Source organism: Podarcis raffonei, chromosome 15, assembly GCF_027172205.1.
Source record: "Podarcis raffonei isolate rPodRaf1 chromosome 15, rPodRaf1.pri, whole genome shotgun sequence".
NCBI lineage: Eukaryota > Metazoa > Chordata > Lepidosauria > Squamata > Lacertidae > Podarcis > Podarcis raffonei.
Genome location: NC_070616.1, coordinates 12,322,474 through 12,348,667, shown reverse-complemented (window position 1 = coordinate 12,348,667; position 26,194 = coordinate 12,322,474). Strand labels below are relative to the sequence as shown.

The 26,194-nt window shown below is 42.8% G+C and overlaps 1 protein-coding gene across 9 annotated transcripts in view; it reads left to right on the top strand.

Moving 5' to 3' along the window:
• CUX1 (cut like homeobox 1) overlaps positions 1-26,194 on the top strand; it is a 261,921-nt gene that overhangs the window by 97,371 nt on the left and 138,356 nt on the right. For all 9 annotated transcript variants that reach the window (XM_053367430.1, XM_053367431.1, XM_053367427.1 and 6 more), the window contains exons 3-4: positions 18,842-18,889; positions 25,989-26,067. In XM_053367430.1, coding sequence (XP_053223405.1) covers positions 18,842-18,889; positions 25,989-26,067 — 127 coding nt within the window. The remainder of the gene's footprint in view (positions 1-18,841; positions 18,890-25,988; positions 26,068-26,194) is intronic.

The following is a 26,194-nucleotide window of genomic DNA, read 5'->3' as shown; positions in this document are numbered from 1 at the left end:
ACAGGTAGGTCAGAAAGGCACCAGCCCCCTCCCACTGTTACCCTACCCCCGAGCAACCAGTATACAGGAATATCCTGCATTTGAGAATGGAAGTTCTATGAACTGGTCATGGCTACCATATCTTCTTCATTTGAAGGAACTTGACAAGAGACATTGGTGTTTTTCGGAGCCAATGACATGGAAATGGGCTATTGATAATTCATAGATCTTTTTAAAAATTAAAATTTGATCTAGATTTCAACTAAAAATGTGAAATATTCTTAGTGTTCCAAGTGCATTAGGTGCAAAATAAGTGCCTGTCCCTTTTCTCTCTTGAGAAACATGAAGTACTTTAGAAGTAAAATGCCACATGTCTAGAAATTCTGGCCCTGTTTTAAGGGCTTATGTGGATACCTGTATTCAGACACACATAAAACGTGCAAAGATGCAGGGTACTAATGAGCAGATCTATCAACCTTCATTTGCTTCCAGTTGTCCTGAGATGCCTTGAACGTAGATACTCCAAACGTCTGACCTCACTGTTAAAGTTTCCATGTACTTGTCAAGTTCTAGAAACATACAATTCCATCTTACGAAGATGTAAGACACCATTGTTGTATACCAAACAATTCTGACTCAGATATTTCACCAAGAGCTATTTAATAGCTATTGTATATCACACTCAGCATCAACATCCTGAGTGTGCATTTACACAAACTACGCTATAATGATGGTCTTTGCTTTTTGTCATATGTGCATTCCTCACTGTGAAATGGCTGGCCCCATAGAGCACACACATACCTATGTGCTCTTCCATGTGAATATATGGTCATGCTCCTCGCTCTTCTGTTAGCCACAGCAAGTTGAAGGAACAAAGGAGCTGCATTAACCAACGGTTGCAGTGGGAGCATTGTGCCCTGCTTCTCTGGTGCAGCAATGCTCAGCTGGGGTGTAGGACAAAGTGAGGTTCAGGTGGGACCCAAGGCAAGGCAGGGGTCAGGCTGAACGCAGGGTTTAGATGCCAGGCAGAATCCAGGTGATAAAGCTGGAGAGGCTCAGGTCTTCCAGGGTTTTTTGCAGTAGAGTCTGCAGAGTCAGAGGACCGCAGTCCAGCATCGTTGGGCAGAGGAATGGCCCCACAGGTTCATCAGGTAACAGTGTCTCTGAGGTGTGCTATGCATGCCCGTCCCCTTCAGGTTCAGAATCTTTACCTCATCACCCGAGAAAGAGGAATCCAAGCCTTTGTCCCTGACACATGTTATCAATGCTGTGGTGTAGGCTCCTTGAAATCAGTAGACTTCGGTTAGCCAATACTAGCCGGAGTCCATTGATTTCAGTTGGTCTACTATTATGACTTGGTCAGATACCACCCATTGTTCTTTTTACAATAAGTTTCGTTGATACTGTAATATGCAATACAGTGTTTTATGTTACTCTTCACTGTGTATCACAATTCTCATTAAGGTACTTTGAACTTTTTTTTTTAAAGGGGGAAATCTCTGAAACTTCAGTAGGCAACATTCAAGGATCTTACTTTGCTAGGTGTGATTGTTGGGTATACAGTAACTCTTGAAATTTTCACTGTGCTTTTGTGTGTACGGGATGGTTCCTTTCTAGCAATAGAGAAGAGTCTTCTGTGAGCACCTGCCAAAACTGCATTGGCATGGGATTAGAAAACTGAATAATTATTGATTTGGTTGAAAGGGGGGAGTATTAAAATAGTTTGCACACAAGACACACATAATCTTAAGATTTAATACTTTGGTGGAATGCATTTATTAATTAAAGGGATACACACTGTCAGATGCTATTGGAATAGCATTTTTTATAATTTTGTAATTGTTATTTTTGTAATACATCTTTCCTTTTTTTGCAAGGGGAAAAATTAAAAAGGAAAAGGACTGTGGTTTGGTCCATGGCTTCCCAAGCACAAATCAATATACAGTGTACATGATGTTTTAATATCTTTAGCACTCCTTTCCTCTATCAGTTACATGTGAGAATCTGTATAGGTTTAGCATTTATTTTCAGGGCGGTGGTGTTCAGCTCTGGTAGATTCTTCTTGTGTTCTTCTGTAAAGTTTAAGGAAAATTTGTTGCCCTTTGGCTATTGTAAACCAAATTATTCCTTTCTATAATGTTGGTGTGCTAATCTGCCAAAAAATAGGATGAAGCAGTTGATTTCTTTTGTGTACTTACCTCTCCCTTCCCTTAAGAATGTGGTCAGCTTTGTAAGTTCTCCAGGCTTATTGAGAAGTATGTTGGCTGTAACTGAATTTATTACATTTTCTCCATTCCGATTGTGTTTGGCACTTGTTTATGAAGCATCTCTGAATCATATTTTCCATTTAACTTTATGCATGCATGCAAGCATTTCAAGGTAAACAGTTTCAGATTTGGCTTCTGAAATAGTTAGAACGACATTTTAAACAGCATTGTCTGCCTTGATTGCTCCGCTAGGCCGTTAAATCTTGTGGATCTTAAGGTCTCTTCCTTGCAGGCAGAAGGTGGTGCTTTCATCCAACTAGAAAGTTTCAGTTTATGGAGTTGAATACCTAAAAAGATCCACTAGTACCATTTTCCTCTGTAAAGGAGGATTAGCATAATGCAAATCCTCCAACTGTTCACATTTACCCAGAACATCTTTTTTCTGCTCCCCATTCCTGTTTTGACCCTATATTTTTGCCCTACAGAGATGCCTTCATAAAACATCATTGATGTGACCCAAGAGTGTTCAGGATTCAGCCCATTCCCTAGAATCTTAGAAATGACAGAGGAGTGGATCCCTTTTCTCTCTGGCACCTGTAACTATGAATCCATGTGCATGTGCTGCACAGTTTGCTATTTTGCATGCTACAGCTGCTAAGGTTGCTAACAAAATATTGCAGGACAGTTACATGTTTATATTCAGTCTTTAATCCAATGTCTTGGCCTTGAGTGGAGTAAAACCTAAAGTAGGCCTGGCAAGCCAATCCATTGACCAGTAAAATATTGCCAAATGTTCCATGAATCCCAGAATACTGCCATGTAGAATGATAGGTTACCTTTCTATTTTATTTTGGTGTCATTTGTTAGTAAGGGCAGGAGTTTGCCCCCTAACCTTGCAATAGTCATGGGTAATCCTAGCAGCAAAGTGAAGTTTCTCTTACTGTTCGCCTGATGACACCAAATAAGGGCAAGAGAGGAACAAAAGCTGTTGCCAGTGATGAAAGTCCCTGCCTAGGATCAACCATGACCATCTTGTTTGCTGAAGGAACCAGGGGGTGCACCATCTGTATAATCTGGCTGTTCTTACAAAGTTTCTGCTTCATATTATTTCTGTTCCTAAATCTGCAGTTTCATTTTTAAAGCTGAAGAGAAGAACCATTCAAACCTCTTAATATTTTAAAAATGCTTTATTGTATACAGATATTTGACCAGTATTAAGTTTGGTCAGATGAGGATATGATTCTTGAGTGGTCAGTCCCAGCAGACAGAGAAGAACATCTAGAGTTTGGTCAGTGATCCTTTGTTTCACAATTGGGGTACAGTTTTGAAGGGGATTGTAATGTGCTCCTCAGTCATAAGGGTTTTGAGTGTATATACAAATGCATTTAGGTCATATGTCAACAAGCAAATGGTGATTCCAGGTGTACAGAGCTAGCTATGTGTTCCATAACTGGGCTGCCACTATAGAGAAGACCCATTCTCTGTTTCCATCCATAGCATCCCGTCAGGTGGCAGCCCATGCAAGCAATGTGGTAAGTGGGGAGATTCGTTTGGGAACCGCTGGCCCTCTATTACTCTATGGTTCCAAGTTATATAGGACTTTAAAAACCAGGCATAATTTTTTCCAGATTTCTAAACTCTGTGCCATGGGTAGAACGTGGATTGCAGTTCAGCTTCCTTTGCTGAGTGCCTTTGAAGTTGTGATGTTTTTGCTAACAGTGACAAACCTGCAGCCAAGCTGGCTTGTGTGATTTACAAATAAATTTGATTTTTTTGCATTCTGATGATGATGATGATGATAATAATAATAAGAACTAGCACCAGCCCCTTGAATTGTGCTCTGAAACACAGGCAAATCAGCGGCCTGAAGAGATCTTTCAAAAGGCTTTCACATGTGCAGCAAAACATATACATGATAATATGGTTCTTCTTGCAGGGTTTGGGATAGTAACCTTTGAGCACCTAAGAAGGAACTGCACCTGGTATCAACAGAGTGTAGAAAATGGGGCTGATCAGCAGCTTCTTTAGCTGAAAAGCATAGTGTATTCAAGATTGCTGATACTGGTATCTGTGCTCTCCGTATATGGTTGCCTTAGGAATGTCTGTCCAAGTTGGCTAGACATTTATGGACTTTGCTGATTCATCCGCTTGAGCCAAGAGCCGTGGCCAAGACAGAGTGTTTGTTTGACTGTGTTAAGTTTCTGAATTGCTGCAGAGCCAAGAAGAAGGGAGGTTTTTTGCTATTATTGTGGTCGCAGAAAATAGCTCATTGAAACTTGAAAACTGAGCAAGCTGCTAAAGGCTTTGGATATATGGATGCCATTACAAGTGAAAGCTCTGTGCTCCATCCTGATAGGCACTGATGACTGTTGGGAACAGAATGTTCTCTAGTGACAATAAACCCAGTTTGCAACAAAAATCAAAATGATATGCAGTTTTTCTGTTTTAAGCCACTAAAGATAAGTTGAATGCATTCTGTTGGCATAGGCAAGCACAACCTCTGTTTTAAATTTGCACTGGAAAGTGGTGTGATTGATTGTTGAGCAAGTATGCCTTGAAGTGACAGGAGGAGAAAATGGAGCTCAAGACTTGAGAGTTTCCTTTTTTGGTCTTTCTTCTGCAGTGTACTTGGATTACTTGTGAATTTAGAATTGTGTGTTAATGTGACTTGAGTTCCAGATTCCTTCTTATTGTTTTATCTCTTTGAAGCCCACTTATTCCCTATAGAGAGAAACTAAGCACACTAGTTAGGGAGAGTATTTTCCAGTAAGCACTACTTGAACTGCAGAACAACACTCTTCTAATCACAGTATGCACAGGGCTCGTTCACACATTAAAGAATGGCAAACCCAGATGCATTTTTGAGTGGGAGACCAAAGGTAGTTATGGCTTATAAGTATACATACATAACACATGTGTCTGGAAAAATAAGTTAGTCCCCACATATTAGTTACACTTGGAAATGTGCTGGTCTTATCTGTAGAGCAGCAGTAGGAACCTGCAGCTCTCCAGATCTTGTTGAATTCCCAACTCCCTCCAGCTCCAGCCAGCTTAGCCGTTGGTCAAAGCTGATGGGAGTTTGAAGTCCAGCAGTGTGTGGAAGGCCAGAGTTTCCCCACCCCTCCTGTAGAGAAACACTACTACTTCTAAAAAAAATATTTACACACATGCACACACATCATAAGCCCTGAACGTGACAATTGAAGGGCACGTTCAGGTACCAACTAGCTTTCTTATCTGTAAGTATGTGAAAGTGAGAAATACTTTATGAGACTAGGACATTCCTTCTTTTTTGCTGATCACATTTTGTACTTCCAAAGTGCCTGTTTGAACAGCCAGGTGCGGAATTCAGTTGCCATTTTCAATGCCAACCTGCGTCTTTAGAGCAGTTGGGTGGAGGGAAACTCTGTATGATGCATTACATTGGATTTTTAGGGTTCTTGAAAGGCAACAATTGGCAGAAAGTAAACAGTCTTGGGAACCATTCCTGAGATGGATTTCTTCATCCCAAGAGCTATATGTTTAAATCACTTTCTACCTTTAGTTTGGGTTATAAGGATCCTGGCAGCAAATTAACTGTTATTTGCTTTAAAATGATATGCCTGTAGCTGACTGGTGGTCCTGGCTAAACCTTTTGTGACCTAGAGCTCGCATCTTGAGAGGCATAGATATTATAGAAAGGGGTTGGGATGGTGGGGGTGAGTGCAAACAATGTGGCTCACCGTAGTTGGCCCTGTGACATTAGGCTCTTTGTCTCATTTGGTGAGCCAACTCTTCTAAATCTTCCCAGTAAGCCCCAGTAATGGCCATATTCTCTGGTGCTTGTGTGTACGTTTTAAGACCAAAACACTGCTTGTGTGAACAAATGTGGTGGTGGTGCCTGAGGGTCCTTCCATAGTGTCATTCAAAAAGCAAGTTCTGTAGTTCAACAGGTATGCACTTTGCTCCGCACTGGGGAAGTCTCCAGTTAAATTAGTGTGTTCAACCCAGCACCATAAGAGGGCAGGTGGCTATATAGGTTTAGTTTGTCCCAGAGTCTCCAGGCACATATCAGAGCAAGAAGAGTGCCAAGGGGAGGATAATCTTGACCTTTCCTACCCACCTGGGCTCTCTGGAGTTCTGCCGTGTTATTCAGGGTCAAAGTTTTGCAGAGGGCAGCCCTTGCAGGGCAGGAGTTTTAATTAAAGCAAACCTCATCGAGGAAACTATTGGGAGTTAGTTATGGCCGCTGAACCCCAGGGTAGGTCTGTGACTCAACACATTCTCTGGCTACTCCATATTGACATGCTTCCAGCAGCTCCAAATGGGCACTCTCCAAATGGACAGTGGAAAAGGAGAAGGAATATAGAACCTAAGTGTTTCAAAATTCATAGGTGTTTTTAGAAGGTTGTAGGAGATGATCTCTTGAAGTATATTTCTGTGTTATTCTGTGAGTCACTAAGAAGCATTGTATGTAGGTAAAGGACCCCTGGGTGGTTAAGTCCACTTAAAGGCGAATATGGGGTATGGTGCTCATCTTGCTTTTCAGGCCGAGGGAGTTGGCATTTATCCGCAGACAGCTTTCCGGGTCATGTGGCCAGCATGACTAAACTGATTCTGGCGCAACGTGACGAGTGCCAGAGTGCACAGAAATGCTGTTTACCTTCCCGCCACAATGGTACCTTTTTATCTACTTGCACTGGTGTGCTTTTGAACTGCTAGGTTGGCAGAAGCTGGGACAGAGCAACAGAAGCTCACCCCATCACGCTGATTCGAACTTCCAGCCTTCTGATCAGCAAGCCCAAGTGGCTCAGTGGTTTAGACCACTGCACCACCCACTCCCTTATATTGTTTGTATGTTTGTATGTGTTTTATTGGTAGACTGGGTTGTGGTGCTGATGGCCACTCTGAGTGCTGCTGAGGCCAGTGGTGGTAGGAAGGAGAGAGAAATGGCCAAGGGCTTATCTGAACATAGATAAGCTAGGAAAAGGCTGGTGCTTCAAATTCACTGATGAATCTGCATAGGAGAGTGTCTTAAGAGCATGAGCTGTATGGTTGAAATGATGCCTTCTCTGTGGACTAATTTGGTAATACTATGAAAACAATTGTGTCTGTTCTCTCCCACTTGGGTCTACAATATAGGAACACCCTGCAGGGCTGTTGCAAGAATGTGAAGTCTGTTGAACATGTGTGATGCGCTTCATAAATGTTGCTTGTGGTCTCTGTGTAGGTACAAAACACATTTTTCTCTTCTACATTTTGTCTCTCGCTCACTCTCTCTTCCTAATTTTGCATGGTCCTTTGTCTCCGTCACCCTTCTGCAGCTATGCGCCTTAGGAGGTTGCAGACTTCTTTGGGAAAGTGCAGGGGATTTGGAAGGGAGTTTCTGACTCCAGATGGCCATGATCACTGTTTATTCTGCTTGGGGGAAGAGCATGTCCTGGACCCTTGTACTCATCGCCAACCGTTTTTAAATAAGTTAAGAAAAAGAAAAATTCACCACACAAACGAATTTATTTTGCACTATTTTTTGTTTGTTTTTGGGGTGCTTATATACAGTCGTACCTTGGATCTCGAATGCCTTGGTACTCAGACATTTTGGTTCCCGAATGACACAAACCCAGAAGTGAGTGTTCCGGTTTGTGAATGTTCTTTGGAATCTAAACGTCTGACAGGGCTTCCACGGCTTTCGATTGACTGCAGGAGCTTTCTGCAGCCAATCAGAAGCTGCTTTGGTTTCCGAATGTTTTGGAAGTCGAACGGACTTCCGGAACGGATTCCGTTCTACTTCCAAGGTACGACTGTACTATTTTTTCAGGTGGACCTTGCAAAGCTGTTTACATAAAATTTACGATAATAAGCATCATTTAAAACTTTAGAGTAGAACAGAAGAAACACTTGTTTGGAAGAATCTGTTTCTGTTTTCTTATATGATCCCCTCCGGGTACGTGGATTCTTCAGGATCTCTGTGGTGGCTGCTGTGGGAGGGAGAGGACACTTTTGGGACTGGGATAGTGGCAACTCCCAGGCAGCTGCTGTTTCTTCTTCACATTCCTTAGGGCACGAATGGGGAAGCGGTGTAACCACTTTACCCTCCCTTGAGCTGCTTTGCAAGAGTGTGCCCTGACCATGTCCAAATCTATAACTGATGCACTCTATGCTTCATTTTCTGTCACCAGCCCTATCACTTCCAGCTTTGCTGAACCCTGTAAGTTCTGCTTCCTTAACACTGACTACAGTATCTAATACAGTGGTACCTCGGGTTACATACGCTTCAGGTTACATATGCTTCAGGTTACAGACTCCGCTAACCCAGAAATATTCCCTCAGGTTAAGAACTTTGCTTCAGGATGAGAACAGAAATTGTGCTTTGGCGGCGCAGCAGCAGCGTGAGGCCCCATTAGCTAAAGTGGTGCTTCAGGTTAAGAACAGTTTCAGGTTAAAAACGGACCTCCGGAACGAATTAAGTACTTAACCCGAGGTACCACTGTATGTCCACCAGCACAGAGGTAAAAAATATAGCGCCCAGGAAAAGGATTATGCATTCCATTCCTCCTCTTCCACTTTTCTTCCTTATAGCCTTCCTTTTTTTTAATAAGATATTTATTAGGATTTTTTATAATATTACAATAAAATAAAAAAAGAAAAAACAGAATAACAAACATACAGAATAAAGAAACTTTTTAAGAAAAAGAAAGAAAACACACACACACACATTTTCAGTTACTTGTTTTCTTTTAACTTGTTTCCCGGACCTCCTCATACCTCCCTTTTTTGTATTCCACCCCATATTGTTAGTTCAGCAAATCCTTACCATTATATTATTACCTATTTATAATCCTTTTTTTTCATATTCTCTTACAGCATTACAGCTGGAAACCACTTAGTTTCAATCCAACCTCATTCTAACACTCATTAATTTTACAATATTTCTGTAATATTCTTTAAACTTCTTCCAATCTTCTTCCACCGACTCTTCTCCCTGGTCTCGGATTCTGCCAGTCATTTCTGCCAATCCCATATAGTCCATCACCTTCATCTGCCATTCTTCCAAAGTGGGTAGTTCTTGTGTCTTCCAATACTTTGCAATAAGTATTCTTGCTGCTGTTGTAGCATACATAAAAAACGTTCTGTCCTTCTTTGGCACCAATTGGCCGACAATGCCCAGAAGAAAGGCCTCTGGTTTCTTCAGAAAAGTATATTTAAATACCTTTTTCATTTCATTGTAGATCATTTCCCAGAAAGCCTTAATTCTTGGGCACGTCCACCAAAGGTGAAAGAATGTACCTTCAGTTTCTTTACATTTCCAACATTTATTGTCGGGCAAATGATATATTTTTGCAAGCTTGACTGGGGTCATGTACCACCTGTATATAATTTTCATAATATTCTCTCTTAAGGCATTACATGCCGTGAATTTCATACCTGTGGTCCACAACTGTTCCCAGTCAGCAAACATAATGTTATGTCCAACATCTTGTGCCCATTTAATCGTAGCAGATTTCACCGTTTCATCTTGAGTATTCCATTTCAACAGCAAGTTATACATCTTTGACAAAATCTTAGTTTTGGGTTCTAACAGTTGTGTTTCTAATTTTGATTTTTCCACCTGGAAGCCGATTTTCTTGTCCAAATTATATGCCTCCATTATCTGATAATAATGTAGCCAATCTCGCACTTTGTTTTTTAGTTTCTCAAAGCTCTGCAGTTTTAGTCTATCTCCCTCCTGTTCCAAAATTTCCCAATATTTCGGCCATTTGGCCTCCATATTGAGCTTTTTCTGAGCCTTTGCTTCCATTGGTGACAACCACCTTGGGGTTTTATTTTCCCCTTATAGCCTTCCAAGGCTGCTTTTCTTTGAAAAAATAATAAACTAGTTGGGTCTTCATTACACTCATTTGCATATGTCTAATTTACTCCTCTGAAAGATAAAAATAGGTATAAAGAGAAAGTAAGGTCGTGTCAGAATGGAAGAATTGAAGAATTCTATGACTTACTCGATAGAAGAAAGTGTGTTTATTGATCAGGTTTGAGTAGTCTCTCTTAAAAGCAATCTGTCCCCTGACATTTTCCATAAGTGATTGAGGGGGGGAAATAGTTTCCCGTTCTGTCATTTCTGGACAGCGCTAACTTACTGTTTCATAACTGATGGCACAATATTAGTGTGTTCTGAAATATGTGCAGTTTGAGAGATTGACTCATAAAGCTGTGTGAAAAGAATTGATTCTGACGTCTGTGGATTCAACAGCCTTTTCTAAGTGCAGCTTGCCCTGTAAACAATAGTGAAGGCAGCCCATCAGCATTCGCACACAGGAGCTGTGGTTGTTTCGTTTTTGTTTCAAGTCTGCCATAGTGAGCAGTAAGGCTTAAGAAAAGACCCGGGTACCTTAGGGGAAGTTAGTATATTGTGTCCTCTTGCTACTGGAAGGAAAGTAGACTTAAAAGCATTAAAGGGGAGGAGATCTTTGCAAGTGTTGGGGAGGGGGGAGCACACTCACCCTGTGAAAAGGATCTGTGATCATAGGCCAGAGAGCTTGCTAAGCCACCTTGCGGGTTCTTTTCTGCCAGTATTTGGGCACTGTTGCATTTGGGTGGCCCTTGGACTGTAGTACGAAGGGAGGCACCTTCTGGTGCCATTCAGAGGGCCACCCTTACCCTGTGCCACCCAGGAAGAGCGTCATTGCAAGGGGAGGACTTTCCCATCCCCACTCCTTGCCTGGAGAAGGAGCAGCTGCAGGAACACTTTGCTCCAAGTGCTGCTGTGGCCGTTGCAGTAATATTCTGTGCAGGAAGGCCATCGACATGGCCCCACCTGCCAGCAAACAACTCAATACTTTTGTTTTTTTTCATTGCCAAAACTGATGTTATTTATTTATTTATTTAATGATTTATTTTCAGTTTTATGCATTTCAATAATTTTACAATCATTTAAACATTTCAAAACTCCACTTCCTTCCCCCTCTTTCTGCGGTTCCTTAAATTTATTTTTTTATATTTTCTGCAAGTTCCAAATTAACTTAAATTTACTTATTTATTCCTCTACTTTAAATATAGACAGTCACGCCTCTGGTTGCGAATGTGATCCATGCGGGAGGCACGTTTGCAACGCGCACCGTTCACAGCCTGAAGCGCCGCATCTGCACACATGCATGATGCGATTCGGCGATTCGGCGCTTCTGCGCATGCGTGTGATGTCATTTTTGTGCTTCTGTGTGAGCGCCGAAACCTGGAAGTAACCCGTTCCGGTACTTCTGGGTTCGGCGCGGTCTGCAACCGAAAAATGCGCAACCCGCAGCGTTCGTAACCCGAGGTATGACTGTACTCTTTAAAACTGCACGTTTATTACAATAATCCTGCCAATGTTCTTATCTGTTTGCAGCTTATTTGTAAATATTCAATGAACCATTTCCATTCTTTTATGTATAAAAAAGTTTGTTGTCTTGATTTCTTACTTTTCCAGTATGTTTCGCCATTTCTGCATATTCCGTAAGTTTTTGTATCCATTCTTCTTTCGCTGGGACTTCTTCTTTCCATTGCCAAAATTGATATGTATCCTCTGCCTTTCCCCCACCCTTCAGTGTCTTACACTTTTAGTTTATAAGCCTGAAGATGGGGCACATAAATAATAATAATAATAATAATAATAATAATAATAATAATAATAATTACTGCTGCTGCTGCTAATATGAGCTGCTTTAAGAGACAATATTTGTCTGAAAAGCAGGAGAAAAATGTTTTTGAAGCAATGCTCTTCGTGTCCCTCTCCCTCTCAAGCCCGTTTGCAAATCTGTTTACATGCACTACAACCTGCATTTGTCCTTTTTGCCTCAGACTGTAAGTCCCCCTGGACCAGAGCTTAGGTTGCTTTTGTACATCCTTAGCAGTGTGTTGGCGCTGGAGGAACATGTAGTGACAGTAGCAGCAGCAATCCTGGTGCCAGATAAGCACCTGGTGCTTGGATCCACCGATCCCATTCTGCGTGTGTGAGTGTTTGGTGGGCAGCCAAGATGGTTACTTTTTAATTTTTTAAAAAATACATGAAAGTAAACAATAAATCTACCCATTCTTCCAAGTATCTGCATAGTGAAATCAACATCTTGCATTAATTTCAAATCAGATCTAAGCCATGTTCATTCTGAGTTGTGTAGGTCTCACTCAATTTCAGCATGACATAAAAGGGTCCAGTTCTGCCTAAATATATCTCCTGCATGAACTTTCCATCCACAAGATGTTTGTTCATCAACATAATGTTCCAAAATTATAATCTTCAATAAATAAAATTGCCATCGAATTATATTTGAAACTCCTGGCATAGGCTGTTGGAGGTGCTATCAGGATCTCATATACAGTCATACCTCGGGTTACAGCCGCTTCAGGTTGCGTTTTTTGGGTTACGGATCGCCGAAACCCGGAAGTACCGGAACGGGTTACTTCTGGGTTTTGGCTGTCGCGCATGCGCAGAAGCTCCAAATCGCAAACCATGCGTGCGCAGACGCGGGTTGCGAATGCTGTGGGTTGCGAACGTGCATCCCGCACAGATCACGTTCACAACCCGAGCGTCCACTGTAGTACAGTTTTGTTGATTTTTACAAAACATCATTCAGATAGTTCTTCAACTGCATTCACTCCATATGTGGGCAAATGTATCCCTGGTAGTTTCTCCACAGAGAACTGAAACATTCTGACTTGAACACTCAAAACTTGGAGATTTTGGAGGAAGCACAAAGGAGGGAGTGCCCAGATGTGTCTGAGCAAACTTGACAATGCAGTTTTGATGTCAAAATACAAGGTTGGAACACTAACACCATACAGCTGTTCCAGAAGCAAGTGTATAGCATCTTGACACATGTTTCTTGTTTGATTCATACTTATAAAACCAGACTTGCTCAACCTCAGTAAGTTATTTGCAAATGCCATTCTCTTTGATTTCCTTGCTGGGCGGGCCTGTGCGCCGGAAAAAATAGGTCAGGAACAGTAATCTAAATCTTCTTCTGATAAATAATTAAAGCTAATGGAATTTTCACAAGATCTGTGGCCTAAAATTCTTAAAGCACCAGTGTGCTCTTTTTCTGCTAATGTAAAAGTTAAGTTTGGGTTTTTTTTAAGCCAGAAGAAGTAGCTAGCAACAGAGATGTAATTGAAAAATAGTGTTATTTTATTTTGCTGTAGCATGGAATAGATTTCTGGGGAGGGCAGTGTATATACGCATTGGTAGAAATAAGTATTTCAGTAAATGAATTGATCGTTGACTGGTCGGGCACATAATGAACGGCCCAGTGGTTCATTCTGCCTTGGGGGTAGTGCCGCCTGCTGCTTTTTCTTACTCTTCCCTTTCTTCTTGACCTGTAAATATGCAAATAGATGTTCTGGAAGATCATATAGTTCTCCCAAGACACACTCTTCACAAAGCCTGCCCCATTTATGGGCAGCAAAACAATGTGTATTTATTGAGCAACCAGGTTGTTTTAGCATGTGGTTTAATATTAATGGGAGCTTGTTGCCATTAAATACTTGGTGGTGAGTGCTGGGATTTCACTTAGTTGGCTATACAAAAGGGAAATATTCATGGGGGGAGGGTGCTCAGGATGATGCCCTTCTGTCTGCTCCATGTATTCATTTATGTTTAAATTCTATCCCTTATTTTCACTACATTGGGCTGGCAAGGCAACTAACACCCTCCCTCTCTGGGACAGCCAGTCAGCTGCTGTCTCTGTGGGTGGGTTGTTTGGGTTTTTTTAAGGTGCAATACATGGAGGCGGTTTGCTCTATTCTTGTTATGAATTTATATGCAGGAAATGTTTCTCTGTTCTTCAACAACCTATGCTACTAATAAGCAAACTATGCGTTCCGTGGTAGAATGACAAGCACATCACAAGAATAAACAAACTTTGAAATATTCCTGAAAGTCCAAAATACCCATCCACGCAGAGGCTGCACACTGTATCTCTCGCTGACTACCATAGCTGCTCTGACCTCAGCTCCATAAATTCAGCCTCCTTTGATTCAATTGCCCTTGATGCAAAGACCCAGCAAAATCATGTGCTCTGAGAAGGAGTACCTGTCACCTCTCTGCTTGAGTTGTTTTCTGCCTCTGCCAAAAGAGTGACTCGTGCAGAGACCCACAAGGACAACTCTGTGGGTGAACATTTACTTCTCCATCCATGCTTTAAATGCCTTGGGGAACGTGCGCTTCTATGTCAAGCTATCAGAATTATGGGGAACTCTGGCTTACACCCTTTGTAAGTATTTTGTCTCCAAGAAATGGTGTGTTCCTGCCGTCCGTCCCCCTCCGTTTGAAAGAGGTAGTGTATGCTCAGTACATGCTGGTTCTTCTCTTCATGTGGCCTGAGCGAGCAAAATACCTCCCCTCCTCGATAAGTTGCTCTCAAGTTCTTGTCAGAAAGCATCTGGAATCATAATGTTCAGCCTTGGCCAATTTTCAGTGTAGGGTCACTTGCTAGTTCCTTATTAAATGTCTCCTAACAAGGGAGGAAATGCAAAAGGGGTAGACAGTCGGAAAACTGGAGCGTCTCCTGCGTGATGAGCCGGCTCCACAATTGGATGCGACAGCTGAACTAATGATGTCACTGACGCTGATGTGACCGGGCTGCTTCTCTCCACCCCCCTCCTCATCAGTACTCCAACTCTCTCCAGCCAGTGTGCAGGACGTTTGCAGAGAGAGAGAGAAATGAACCACGGCAGAGTCAGGGAATCCAGGAGCCTCTTCCTTCCAAATTCATTTTGCTTACAGATACAATACTTTACGGATGAGAACCCTGTCTAGGTCGTAGGATCCCCGGAGGGTCATTTTGTCAAATGAGGGCTGCAAATAGCTGGAGAATTCTGGAAGACAAACTAACTCTCTCTCTCTGTACACATACTGGGGTGGGGGTGGGGAGGACAACCATAGAGCAGGCAAGATCATTTAGGGATCAAAAGGTTCTCCACAGCTGTCGACAGAAAGCAAAAAGGTGAAGTTGTCCACCTGACCCATGATAGTGAAATTGAAACAGAAGGTGCAAAATCTATATTGTTAGGTGGCTTTTGAATAATTTGCAACAGAATCAGCTATATGGAATCAAGGCACCGTATCATTTTGTATTGGTCATCAGCATGGAATTCCTGGTCACCTGTGGAAGCTAGGTGAATGGTTAGGCTAGGCTTCCTCAACCTTGGCCCTCCAGAAGTTTTGAGACTACAATTCCCATCATCCCTGACCACTGGTCCTGCTAGCTAGGGATCATGGGAGTTGTAGGCCAAAAACATCTGGAGGGCCGAGGTTGAGGAAGCCTGGGTTAGGCAGAGTGGTACTGATTGATGAGTTTGGGAGGTGGAGAAGACTGGTTTCTTACATTTATTTCTTATAGCTTCCCCAACGTCTTCGATACCTCTTGGCTACTTACATTGAATATTTGCCTGCCTGCAGTCACAAGCTCAGCTTGGCAGCAGAGGCTGGCCTGTAACAACGTAAAACTTAAAAGACACACCTTTTGGTTTCAACCTTGAAAGCCCCAGTTTCAGTCTGTAGCATCTCCATCTTAAAAGATTATGGTAGCAGGCTGGGAAAGCTTTTGAAGGACATCTGCAAGTCAGAGTGCACAGCACTGGCTCAGATGGACCAACAATCTGACTAGGTAGAAAACTGCTTCCCATGTTTGGATGACTGGTTTTCAATCGAGATGATTGGATTCCCTCTGTTAATACTTTTTTTTAATTGGTTATTCTGATATCCCTTGACTTCCACTCAGTTTGGATTTCAGCAGGATTTCCAGATTTTTAAATGCTAGTAATGGATTGCACATGTATTATCTCAGTAGTGAAGGGTGTGTGTGTATTTGTGTGTGTGTAATGTTTTATTTACAGACTTGTGCAATTCTGTGGTGGGGAATTAAGTGCTTCTGTGATGGCTGTTGGGAGTGTCGAGATCACAGCAGTGGGGAAAAGTTAAACTCCTCCTCTCTCCCTGCCATAGTCTCAATTTCTAAAAAACGGTGTGTTGTCACATTTCCTTTGACGAGAAACTGAGATGGGAAGCCTGTGGTCCTTAAGATGGACTCCAGCTGCCTTCATCCCTGTCCATTGAGCATGCTGGCTGGGACTGATGAGAGTCGAAGTAAAACAGCATGTTGAGGGCCACAGATTCTTCATCCCTGCCGTCAAACATCTCCATATATTATAATTTCCTTTTTTGGTGGAGAAGGGAGTGTGTGTGTGTGTGTGTGTGTGTGTGTGTGTGTGTGAACATTTGCTTTGTCAAAGAGAGAGACACAGAGAGAGAGACTGACTTCAACCCACTGTAAAAAGCAAGCCTTTTTTTTTTTTTTTAAGACCATGATGGTTCATTGCTTTCTTGTGGCAAGCAGCAAGAGATATTTTTGAGGAACGATGTTACCAGTTTAATTTGCGAAGAAGTGCTTGGAACGTTTCAGTCGTTTGTGTTAACAAATACTTGTTTGTTCAAGTGTTCGGTGCCACATAGACTTTCAGAGCTCTAATGTGTGATTAGTGACTTGCTACAGAAGGCTGGCCTTGGCTTCTCCTCCTCCTCCTGTTTTTGATTGCGACCCAAATCATCAGACAGCCTTCATTGTTCTCCCAACATTACAGATTTCTCATGCATCACGCCTTGCGGCTTCCTTCCTTTTTGGTTTGTCCAGTTTAGTCGAAAGAAAGGGGAAATTGCAGCTGACAGTGGTATAAAACTGAGGGATATGGTTGGATAAAGAATTTTCAAAAACAGCCAGCAATAAATCTAGAAGAATATTTCAGGTCAGCAGCAGAGAGAACCAATAGTTATGTGCATGAGGGGTTTTCCCCACCTCTTCTCTCTTCTGCACCCATTTCCCCTCCCCTACAACTTCCCACTACCAGCAAAGCCCCCAGCAGTGCATCATTTGCACAATGGGAAATGTTGGAGCCGCCCATTTGCTCCTGGGAGGCAAAGGGACATGGGGAGGGAGGTAAAAGCAGTGTTTTCAGTGAGAGGTAGGGCTCAGTCTTGCCCAGAATTTCTTGCAAGGGGACACAATAAGACACCCCCCCAACCAAACTAAGAGCCCATTTACTCCAGCCAACCAGTTATCTCCTCTGGAAGCCCATAAGCAGAACTTAAAGGCATTGACCTTCTCAACGGTGGCCAGGAAGACTCTTGGAGAGACCCTCAAGTGAGGCATGAAGACAATAGCCCTTTTGTGCTATCCACATGTGCCCCTGTTGGTCATTGATAGGAGGAGAAGGGAGAGGTCATCTCTTCCAAGACAAAATGGGAGTCTTTGCCTGGTCACCCAAAGGTAATTCTTCCTAGGCACAAGTGACCTGGAAAATGGCTACATGGACGCTGAATAATGTGGGCAGCCTGTTCCCCTGTCCCTTTAAGGGGACATGGGTCTATACGTATAATTAAACTTATATCGTTGTTTTATTATTGCATTTTTAATTATTGTTGCGAGCTGCCTTGGGGCACAAAGTCAAGATGAACGTATTTCAATAACTGAATAATATAATTTGGCCAGGCCTGGTGTCTATGGGATGAAACCTCCAGCCTGTCTCGGGTCCGCACACCAACCTCCAGTAGGGGGCAGGCTTAGTCAAGAACTTCATATGCTCAGCCCCAGGGCTCCATGGGTAATATCTCATTGAGCTCCAGTTTAAAGAACCTATTGATGGTTCCAGCATTGGCTGGGCTGCTGGCCACTGTGGTTGGGACATTCTTTGTGTTGCTCTCCAGATAATGGAACCAGCTGCCCAGCGAGATCAGCTAAATTATTCAGGATCTGGGCCCTTGAAACACTGGCCCAGTGCATGTTCTGATGTTCTTTTTTTTATTTTAATGTTCTTCATCTCTGTAATTTACACTCCTGGCTTCTGCACACAATGCATTCAAGGTGTCAGAGTTTAAGGCACCTAATCATTTTTATTATTATTATTGGCTGCAATTTGATCTCTTTGCCCACCATTCTTTTTGGTGATTTTATTTGTGGTTTGCTTTGTTTCTTTGTTCTCTGCCTTGAGGATTTTCTATCGTAGATTCTCTTAATTACAATTACGAGACTGTCAACTTTGGGGGCTGGGCATTAAAAGGTCTTGCGCAAGGCTCAATGAAGGCCTGTCTCCTCTTGGAGGTGGGGATTTTGGAGAGAGGCAAGTGGGTTGCTAATGACGTGTGCTCCCTCTCCTTAAGCAGGGCTGTGTAAATCCCATGGAGCAGGCAAGGCTGTAAATCTAAATAAATGATGCCCAATTCCTGGCTCGTCAGGAGGAGGCTGTGCTTCAAACGGGGGTCTAGCTTGATCCCTTTCCATGTGGCTACACATGTTTTACATCCCATTAGTCATTCATTGCACTGTTTCAGTTGAGTTGTTAGACTGAAGGAGTTCACTGATTATCCAACATTACTACAGGCTTTTGTTAACTAATTCTCCTCCCTTGGGACAACCGTAATTGTGTATCAGGCTGGAATCATAAGCCAGTTAAAAATGGATTTCTGCTGAACTCCTTGCTCGTAGCAGTGTTTCGATTAAAAATGTAATCAGCCTTCAGCTAATATGATAAAATTGGTAGAAGTGCTGCAAGACTAACTGATGGAATTACATCAAATGCATTCAAACAGTTGCATTTTTTGCTGCTTTTTTAGTGATCTGTTTCTTAATGGGTGTGTGTTTGCTTTTATCTTCCAGGACCTGCGCAAACAGGTAGCTCCACTACTGAAAAGTTTCCAGGGCGAGGTAAGTGTTTGTGCTTTTTATTCTCATGTCCTTTATTTCAAGGTGGTGTGTGTTGCCTTTAAGGACTGGGATTCCCTCTTATGAGAGCATAATTTAATTTGTATTACATTAATGAGGATTAGCTTTGAGCACAATCATATTTTTTTCTTTGTATCTCTAAAGAAGTGATTGAAACACACAATCAGAAGTGGGCAACCTTTTTTCTCATTGGAAGGCCACAATGGGGCAGGAGTAGTTTGTACCAGAGCCCGGATGTTGCTGGTGGGAGGAATCAGAGCTGTTGATTCCTAACTCATTAATTTGCTTCTATTTCAAGACTGCTTTTCAAGTTTATATTTCACAAACTGGCATATTCCTAATAATAATAATAATAATAATAATAATAATAATAATAATAATAGGACAACTCCCCCACCAACTCATTAAACCAAATCAGCAATAAGAGTGAAATGCATCAAAACCAGGAGGAGATGGTAAAACATTTTCAGTAAAAAAAATCTTCATAAACAGCTTAGCCCATTTTATTTTTATTTTTGAAATTCTACTGCTAAAAGAGCCAGAGTTGCAGATTTGATTAGTTTCCCTTTGAAGGGGGTGGTAGCTACACCCAGGATGGTCCACACTGTTCCCTGACATAGTGATCCCAACTTCCCCTAGCAGTGGATACCAAGAGCCAGCCCCATAGTGTATAATTTGACATTAGGGGCTGCAGTTCATAGGAAGTGGGTAAGGGGTCCAAAAATCACATAGGCGTGCCCTGTAAACAAGCAGCATCTGCTCTCATGCAGCACAATATTTGGTGCATTCTGCTCTCTTTAAGTTTAGAGTTAAGACAGGGAGACAAGCATCACATGTTTTCATTGAGGAGACATTTAGAATATTGTGGAACTCTTTACAGATATGGCACACCTCCCACCCGTTTCCCTTGAAGAAGAACTTGATTGAAACACCCCGACTGCATGTTATTGTTGTCGTCTATTTATTGGTTGGTTGGTTGGTTGGTTTGCATGCTTTACAGTAATCCTACTGTTCCTCCAAGGAGGGCAGGGCATCATGTTCCCCACCCCCATGTTATCCTCACAACAGCCCTGTAAGGTAGGTTAGCCTGGGAACAATTCCCACAAGTTGTATTGACTATATGCTACCAATCACTGGGTGGCAAGAGCAGGAGGGGGCTATTACACTCATGTCCTGCACGTGGTCTTCCCTGTGCCATCGGATTGGCAAGTGAGGGAGTGAGAAATCTGGACCGACTGGGCCTAAGGTCTGATTTGAACCCAGCTCTTCTTATATTCACCTAGTGAACTTCATAGCTGTGTAGCGGTTTGAATTCATGACATCCTAGTCGCGCACTCTAACCACACCACCTTGGCTAGAGGGCTATCGTTGAATTTTATCCCTGCACTGTTCAATACGGTTAGCCTCTTTTTAATATCAAGATCTATACTTCCGCCAATTTCTGAAAACAAATAAGAGGGAAGCTCAACTCTCCATGCATACGATTGAATTTCACAGTTCAAAAGGAACGCAGTCGGAACACAATTCAGAAAGGTTTCCGGTGGGATTGGCCCTTTATATAAGCTGATGACTGCTGCTTTTTGAAGCTTCCTGGGCTAGACTGACTGTTCTGAGACAGAGAAAGAAATGTGAATATTAGAAAAGGGAGCATCTAAACCTGATTCTGTGATGTCACTAAGCAGCTATTTTTAAGACTGGGTAAGGATTTCCTGAGGTCATCCGTATTCTTTTCATGTGGCATAGCAGGGCTGTCCAAGAGCAACAGAGGAGTTCCTAATCCGGAGCCTGCTGGAGGGCAGATATTCTGAAATAACGTGGCCAGCTGTGCATTTTCTGTGCCGGCCGTTCTTGAGTTCTCATTTGATAAGGCAAGGGGATTTTAAAGGTAAACCCATTCAGTCATTTTTAATGTGGAGGCACAAGGTGAAAATGTTAGGACATGAATGGGTGGCACCCACTAATTAACTTAGTTTCTCTCAGTGGGTTCCATGGTGCCAAATCAGCCAGTAAGGCACACCAAAACAATTGCTGCTCATGGATGCAGCTGTGTATACTAAATTTTATATTTATATTTTATATATTTAGCCATTGTTAAATTGGGCTGGGGGCCAGGCAGAGAAGGAGCAGCTTCTGTTGTTTCAAAATATTTCAGCAGCAGATGGTGTAACAGTGTGTGCTCTTGCCTTCCTCTCTCCAGCCCTCCTTACAGGTTCTGAAAGTCCACAGTCTTGCATAATCCCAGTTACGAAGCATTAATGAGCACAACCCCTTGTTTAAGTCCATTTCCTACTTGTTACAGATCACACAGTTTACCCATTTAGAACCAGACTATGCTGGATTACCTGGTGAATGTCATCATTTATAGGGCATGAATGCTCTATCAAAAACCTACTTCTGGAAAAGAGTTCTGTGCAACCCAAAAGCTTGTTGAATGTCAAATACTCCAGCGAAAGCATCACCTCCCTTGCTTTCTTTCATAGCATTACCTGCTTTATTTAGTGCCCCCATCCCGCTGCCAAGATCCCTTACGCTGAACTTTGCAAACCTAATTAATCCAATTTCTTTACTTTAGACTTGCTCCATGATGGCTCAATTAGAGCAGCATCTGAACTGTGGTTCAATATCCAGGCCAGCTTTTGTAATTGGAACCACATTTTCCTTCTGAGGAGCTGCAGCTGGTTTGGTTCTGCTCATGCAGAAAAAGGATATAACCTTGCATAACATAGGAAATGAACGGTTGAGAGAGAAGCCAAATTCAATTTCAGTCAGATATTTTGAGGATAAGTCCATGATCTATGGAAGCAGGGGAATGAAAAGTGTGTGTTCTGTGGAAAGCAGTGTCTTCAGCAGTCTATTAATCATGGCCAGTCTGGGCGCTTCTTGTTCTGTTGCATTAGCACCGATTTCGAGGAGAGAGGCTGGCGAGCAGCCAGGTGCTCCAGAAGTTAACCTCTTCAAGACTCAAAGCTGCTTTGCTGTCGAATAAATGCAGTGTTGCGGTCAGAAACAATGTAAGGGGGGGGACGACACACCAGATCGCTCCCAGAAGCGATCGTTGAGCAAAGCTATTACAAATTGCTCCAGATCGTGGAAATCACGTGTCGAAATCTACAGCTTTTTGTTTCATTGATTGAGGCTCCGAAAGTTGCAGCTTTTTGATTAAAAGGTTTTACTCAGCCATTGTGATAAAACCCAAACAATCTGGAGCAAATCTAATATGTCCTCCAGGATAATTGATACCCTTTAATTTCCTCCCTGCAGCAGCAGCAACTTGTGTGTTGTGGATGACCAGGGAAGGAGCCTCCCTCTTGTCTCTGGCATTGGGTCAGCTGTAGGTTGTAAGGACTCTGCTCCAAGGAGGGAGGCAAAGTGAACAGGGGGATAAGGGGGCATGAGAAAAGCAAAGTGCCTTGATGAGATGGGAGGGGGAGAGTGGCGGTGGCAGTGATGGGCTTGGGCCACAGAAGATTTGATGGGTGCAACTTGGATTTTAGGGGTAGGAAAGGAGTACAGAGTGTTTATTCTGTTTTTTCTGGTTTTTTGGGGGTCAGGCATTGATGCATAAAGAGTTCACATGATTTCATTTGGGTGAAAGGGTTGAAAAAAGCCAGTATTTCCCCTCATCCCCCCCCCAATCCATTTTAAAAGAGACTTAAAGTCAAATTGCAGGTTACTGTGTCCTGAAAAGAACTTGTTTTCTTTGTGATTTTCCAAGCACACTGACTGGCAGTTTTGATGCATTTGGGGCATGTCAGAAGACTGCTGCCTAATCTGTTTCCCCAATCAGTTTGCGGGTGACACCTTCCACTCCAAAAACCTCTCTGTGAATTGACTGTTGGCTTCACAGAGAGGTCTCGGAAATACCCAGCTGACCTGGAGTTCTTCCTCTTGAAAGTATCTGACTGGGGCTGTGTGCAAGGGGTGGATAGCGTGCCCCTCTGCACCTTCTCTGCAGAATTGGTCTGCCCAGAGTGGACGGAGCCAAGGAGCTGCTTCACTCAAGCCAGCGGCGGCTGTGAGCCACTGACATGGGTACCTCGTGCCATGCCAACCAAATCATTGTGGGCCATGTGATTCCCCTTTGAAGGCGGTGAGCAACTCTGAGGTGAAACTGACAGGAGTTACTCATATCCTGAAAGGAGGGTGAAGCTGGGCAGTGGCGGTAGAGTCAGCAAGTGTGAAAACCTTGAAGTTTCGTGATGGAGTGCCAAAGAGGCTTGGCTGTCCTAGAGGTGGAAGAATGGCACGTTTCTCCTTTCCGTACCAGAGAGGAGGCATCCTGCCTCAGCCAACTGGCTCCCCTCTGAAACATAGCAGTTGATAAATGGTGTAGACACGTGGTAGGTTGTTCTGGCAGCAGTAGGCATGTGCCTACCTTGTAGACCCAAGCTACTGAAATGGGGGGGGGGGGCGCTTCCAGAATGTTGCGAAGTGGCAGTGATGACAGCAAAAAGCAAATCCTTAAAATGAGAAAAGAAAAGAAAAGAATAACATGGATCGCCTTTAAAACTCCTGCTTTAAGCTTGCAAATGGTTAAGTCTTTGAGAAGACTGAAACTCTTTAGTCAGGTGCCTTGCAAATAGACAAATTGAAAGATTTGGCTGGTGCCAAGTACTGCAGCAAAGAGTTTTGATTGGGGTCAGGTCTGGGACCTTTTGGCTCCATTTTTATGCCAGTTTCACTGGACTCTGTTGTATTTCCAAACCCTAAATGGTTTAGGATCAGGACACTTAAATGACCCTCCCAGCCTACCCCTTTTTGTAATTAGGGGAGGACCTGCTCAGTTTCCAGTGCTATCTGTGGTTCATTTGCTGGGTATTCAGGATATGACCTTCTCTGTAGTGGTAGCCAACTTATAGCTTGCATCCGCAGTTTTTAAAACTGCCTGGAAATTAGCTATACTCTTGTGTGTGTTAATTTTCAATCCAGAGAAGACGATTTGGTAGAAAGTTGCTGTCTTTTTCCTTTTTGCTGAGATAAATAAAGCACACGCTGCAGCCTATTAGTTCATGATGTAGGTTTCGCTGTTGGCATTAAAAGCAAAAAGGTGCATTTATTGATCTTGGCGCAGCCGATATTGTACCTGTCCAGTAAGTGCTACATAATGGTTTAGAGCATGCATTGTTTATCATGGGGCTGTTAGGATGTATCGCTTCCTAAGCTGACATGTTAATGGCTTGGTTGAGAGGCAGGCCTGGTTCTGAAGCAACAACTGTGTCACTGCTTTCTATTAATCTTGCTTCTTGGGCCACAGCTCCCGCATTGCTTGCTGGGTTTGCTTGCTCGATTGTGCAGGGTGGTGCAGGTTGAAAAAGATGGGCAAAGTGACTGCTTGGAGCTTCATGGGGTGCTACAGGGCAGTTTCACAACTGCTTGCAATTGCTGCTTTTATCAGTCAATCAATCAGTTGCCCACCCTTCACCCTAAGGTCCCAGTTTGCCGGGAAGGCACCTGTGTCATTTTGTCTGCCAGACCCAGAATAGGCAATGTGTGCTGTGAGGGCAATGTTAAGACATGGATATGCACAAAACACATCAGTCTCTAAAGGTCTTCTGGTCCACAGAGCACAAGACGTTGAACCTGAGAAAGGATGAAGGGGCCAGGGACATGGGGAGGGTTTGAGTTGACTTGAGATAAGGCCTAAAGCTAGGAGACCAATCTGGGTTGGATGAGATTGAGAAGATGGTCAGCAGAGAGGCCTAGGAAGCAATTAGGTCTGTGGGATATTTTGGACTAGGGTGCTCTGCTTTTTCCTTCATACTGATCCACCAGTCTCATGTGCAAAACAATTTTTGAGAGGAATTACCCAACCTGGATAGCCTTATTTCCTGTCAAGCCACTGCAAGTCATGATAAATGAGACTGTAAACAGAGTAAAAATGACGTCTCTTAGAATTCTAGAGCAGAGTGAAATAAACCCTTAAACTGGTACATTGCATGGATTCTGTGCTTGCTGACACCTTTTAGCCAGATGTGCTTTCTCTGTTAATAAGAGAATAAATGTTGAAATTACAAAATGCTTCAGTGCCAACCACTTTGCTGTGGCTTCTTTGGAAAAAGCAGGAGGCATCAAGGTAGCCCATCTCCTCAAATATAGAAGGAAACAATAATTCTTAGCATTGTATAGCATCTTCGTGTGTTGAAAGCTCTTCACATTCATTATCATGCTGTGGTGTGAGCAAAAGTCCTGTAAGCGAGGTCAGTATTATACCCATATTACATATGGGAGAGTTTAGAGAGAGAGAGAGAGAGAGAGAGAGAGAGAGAGAGAGAGAGAGAGAGAGAACCTTGCTTAAGACTACCTAGTAGTTTATGCCAGAGGGGAGATTCATTAGCAACAACAAAATTCGCACATAGGATAGCTATAGCAACGGATGTGTGCGCCCGCAGAATAGTTATTTGTTCTATTGTTACTTGATGCATGGCATTCCTCAACCTCTGCCATAACTGTTGCTGGCTTAAAAATAACATATGTACTACTGAAGATACTTTTTATTCTGTACCTAGATATTATTCTTGAAAATGCCCCAAAAAAAGGAATAGCCACAATAACGACGGTTTGCCTGCACCTCTAAATCTAAGAAGTGCATTCAGCCTGCAGATGTCAGGACTTTAGTCCCCAGTGGGTCTAGGACTGGTGGCACAATGTTTGAGAGGTCTGTGCATTGCTCTGGCCAAGGAGGAGGAACTGTAGGAGGAGCAGCCAAGCAAGTCACAGCAGCCACAGGCCACTCTGCAGGGTGTCTATGAATCAGGCTTGCTGGACAGTCTGAGATACTAGGAATGCCTATTCCTCGCTGCCTCCTCACTCCACCCTCCTCTTTGCAGGAACCAGATCTGGCTGTAAAAGGCTGGTAGTAAAAAATAAAAATCTGATGCCCACACTAAGGAACTGGAAATGTTTTTCCAATCCTGCTGTTCTCATGTGGAGCTCTGACCTTCTAGCTTTAAAGGAGACATGAACTGGCATCCCCAGAAATGTTTATGAAGTCATAAATTTACCCTTGCTTGTGTAAGTGGTAGTATTTTCTTCCTCTATAACTGATCTGAAGATCCTTTCTTCTCCCCCTTTTATTTTCCAGATTGATGCTTTGGGCAAAAGAAGCAAAGAAGCCGAGGCAGCATTCTTGAATGTCTACAAGAGATTAATTGATGTTCCAGGTATGCAGACTTATTGTCCTGTTATGAAAAGCAAATGATGTCTGGAGTTTCATGTCCTGGCGGGCATTTTCTCCTTTGCCTGTCAGTTGGCTGTGTATTTGAGAAGTATTTCACCAATCAATATGCT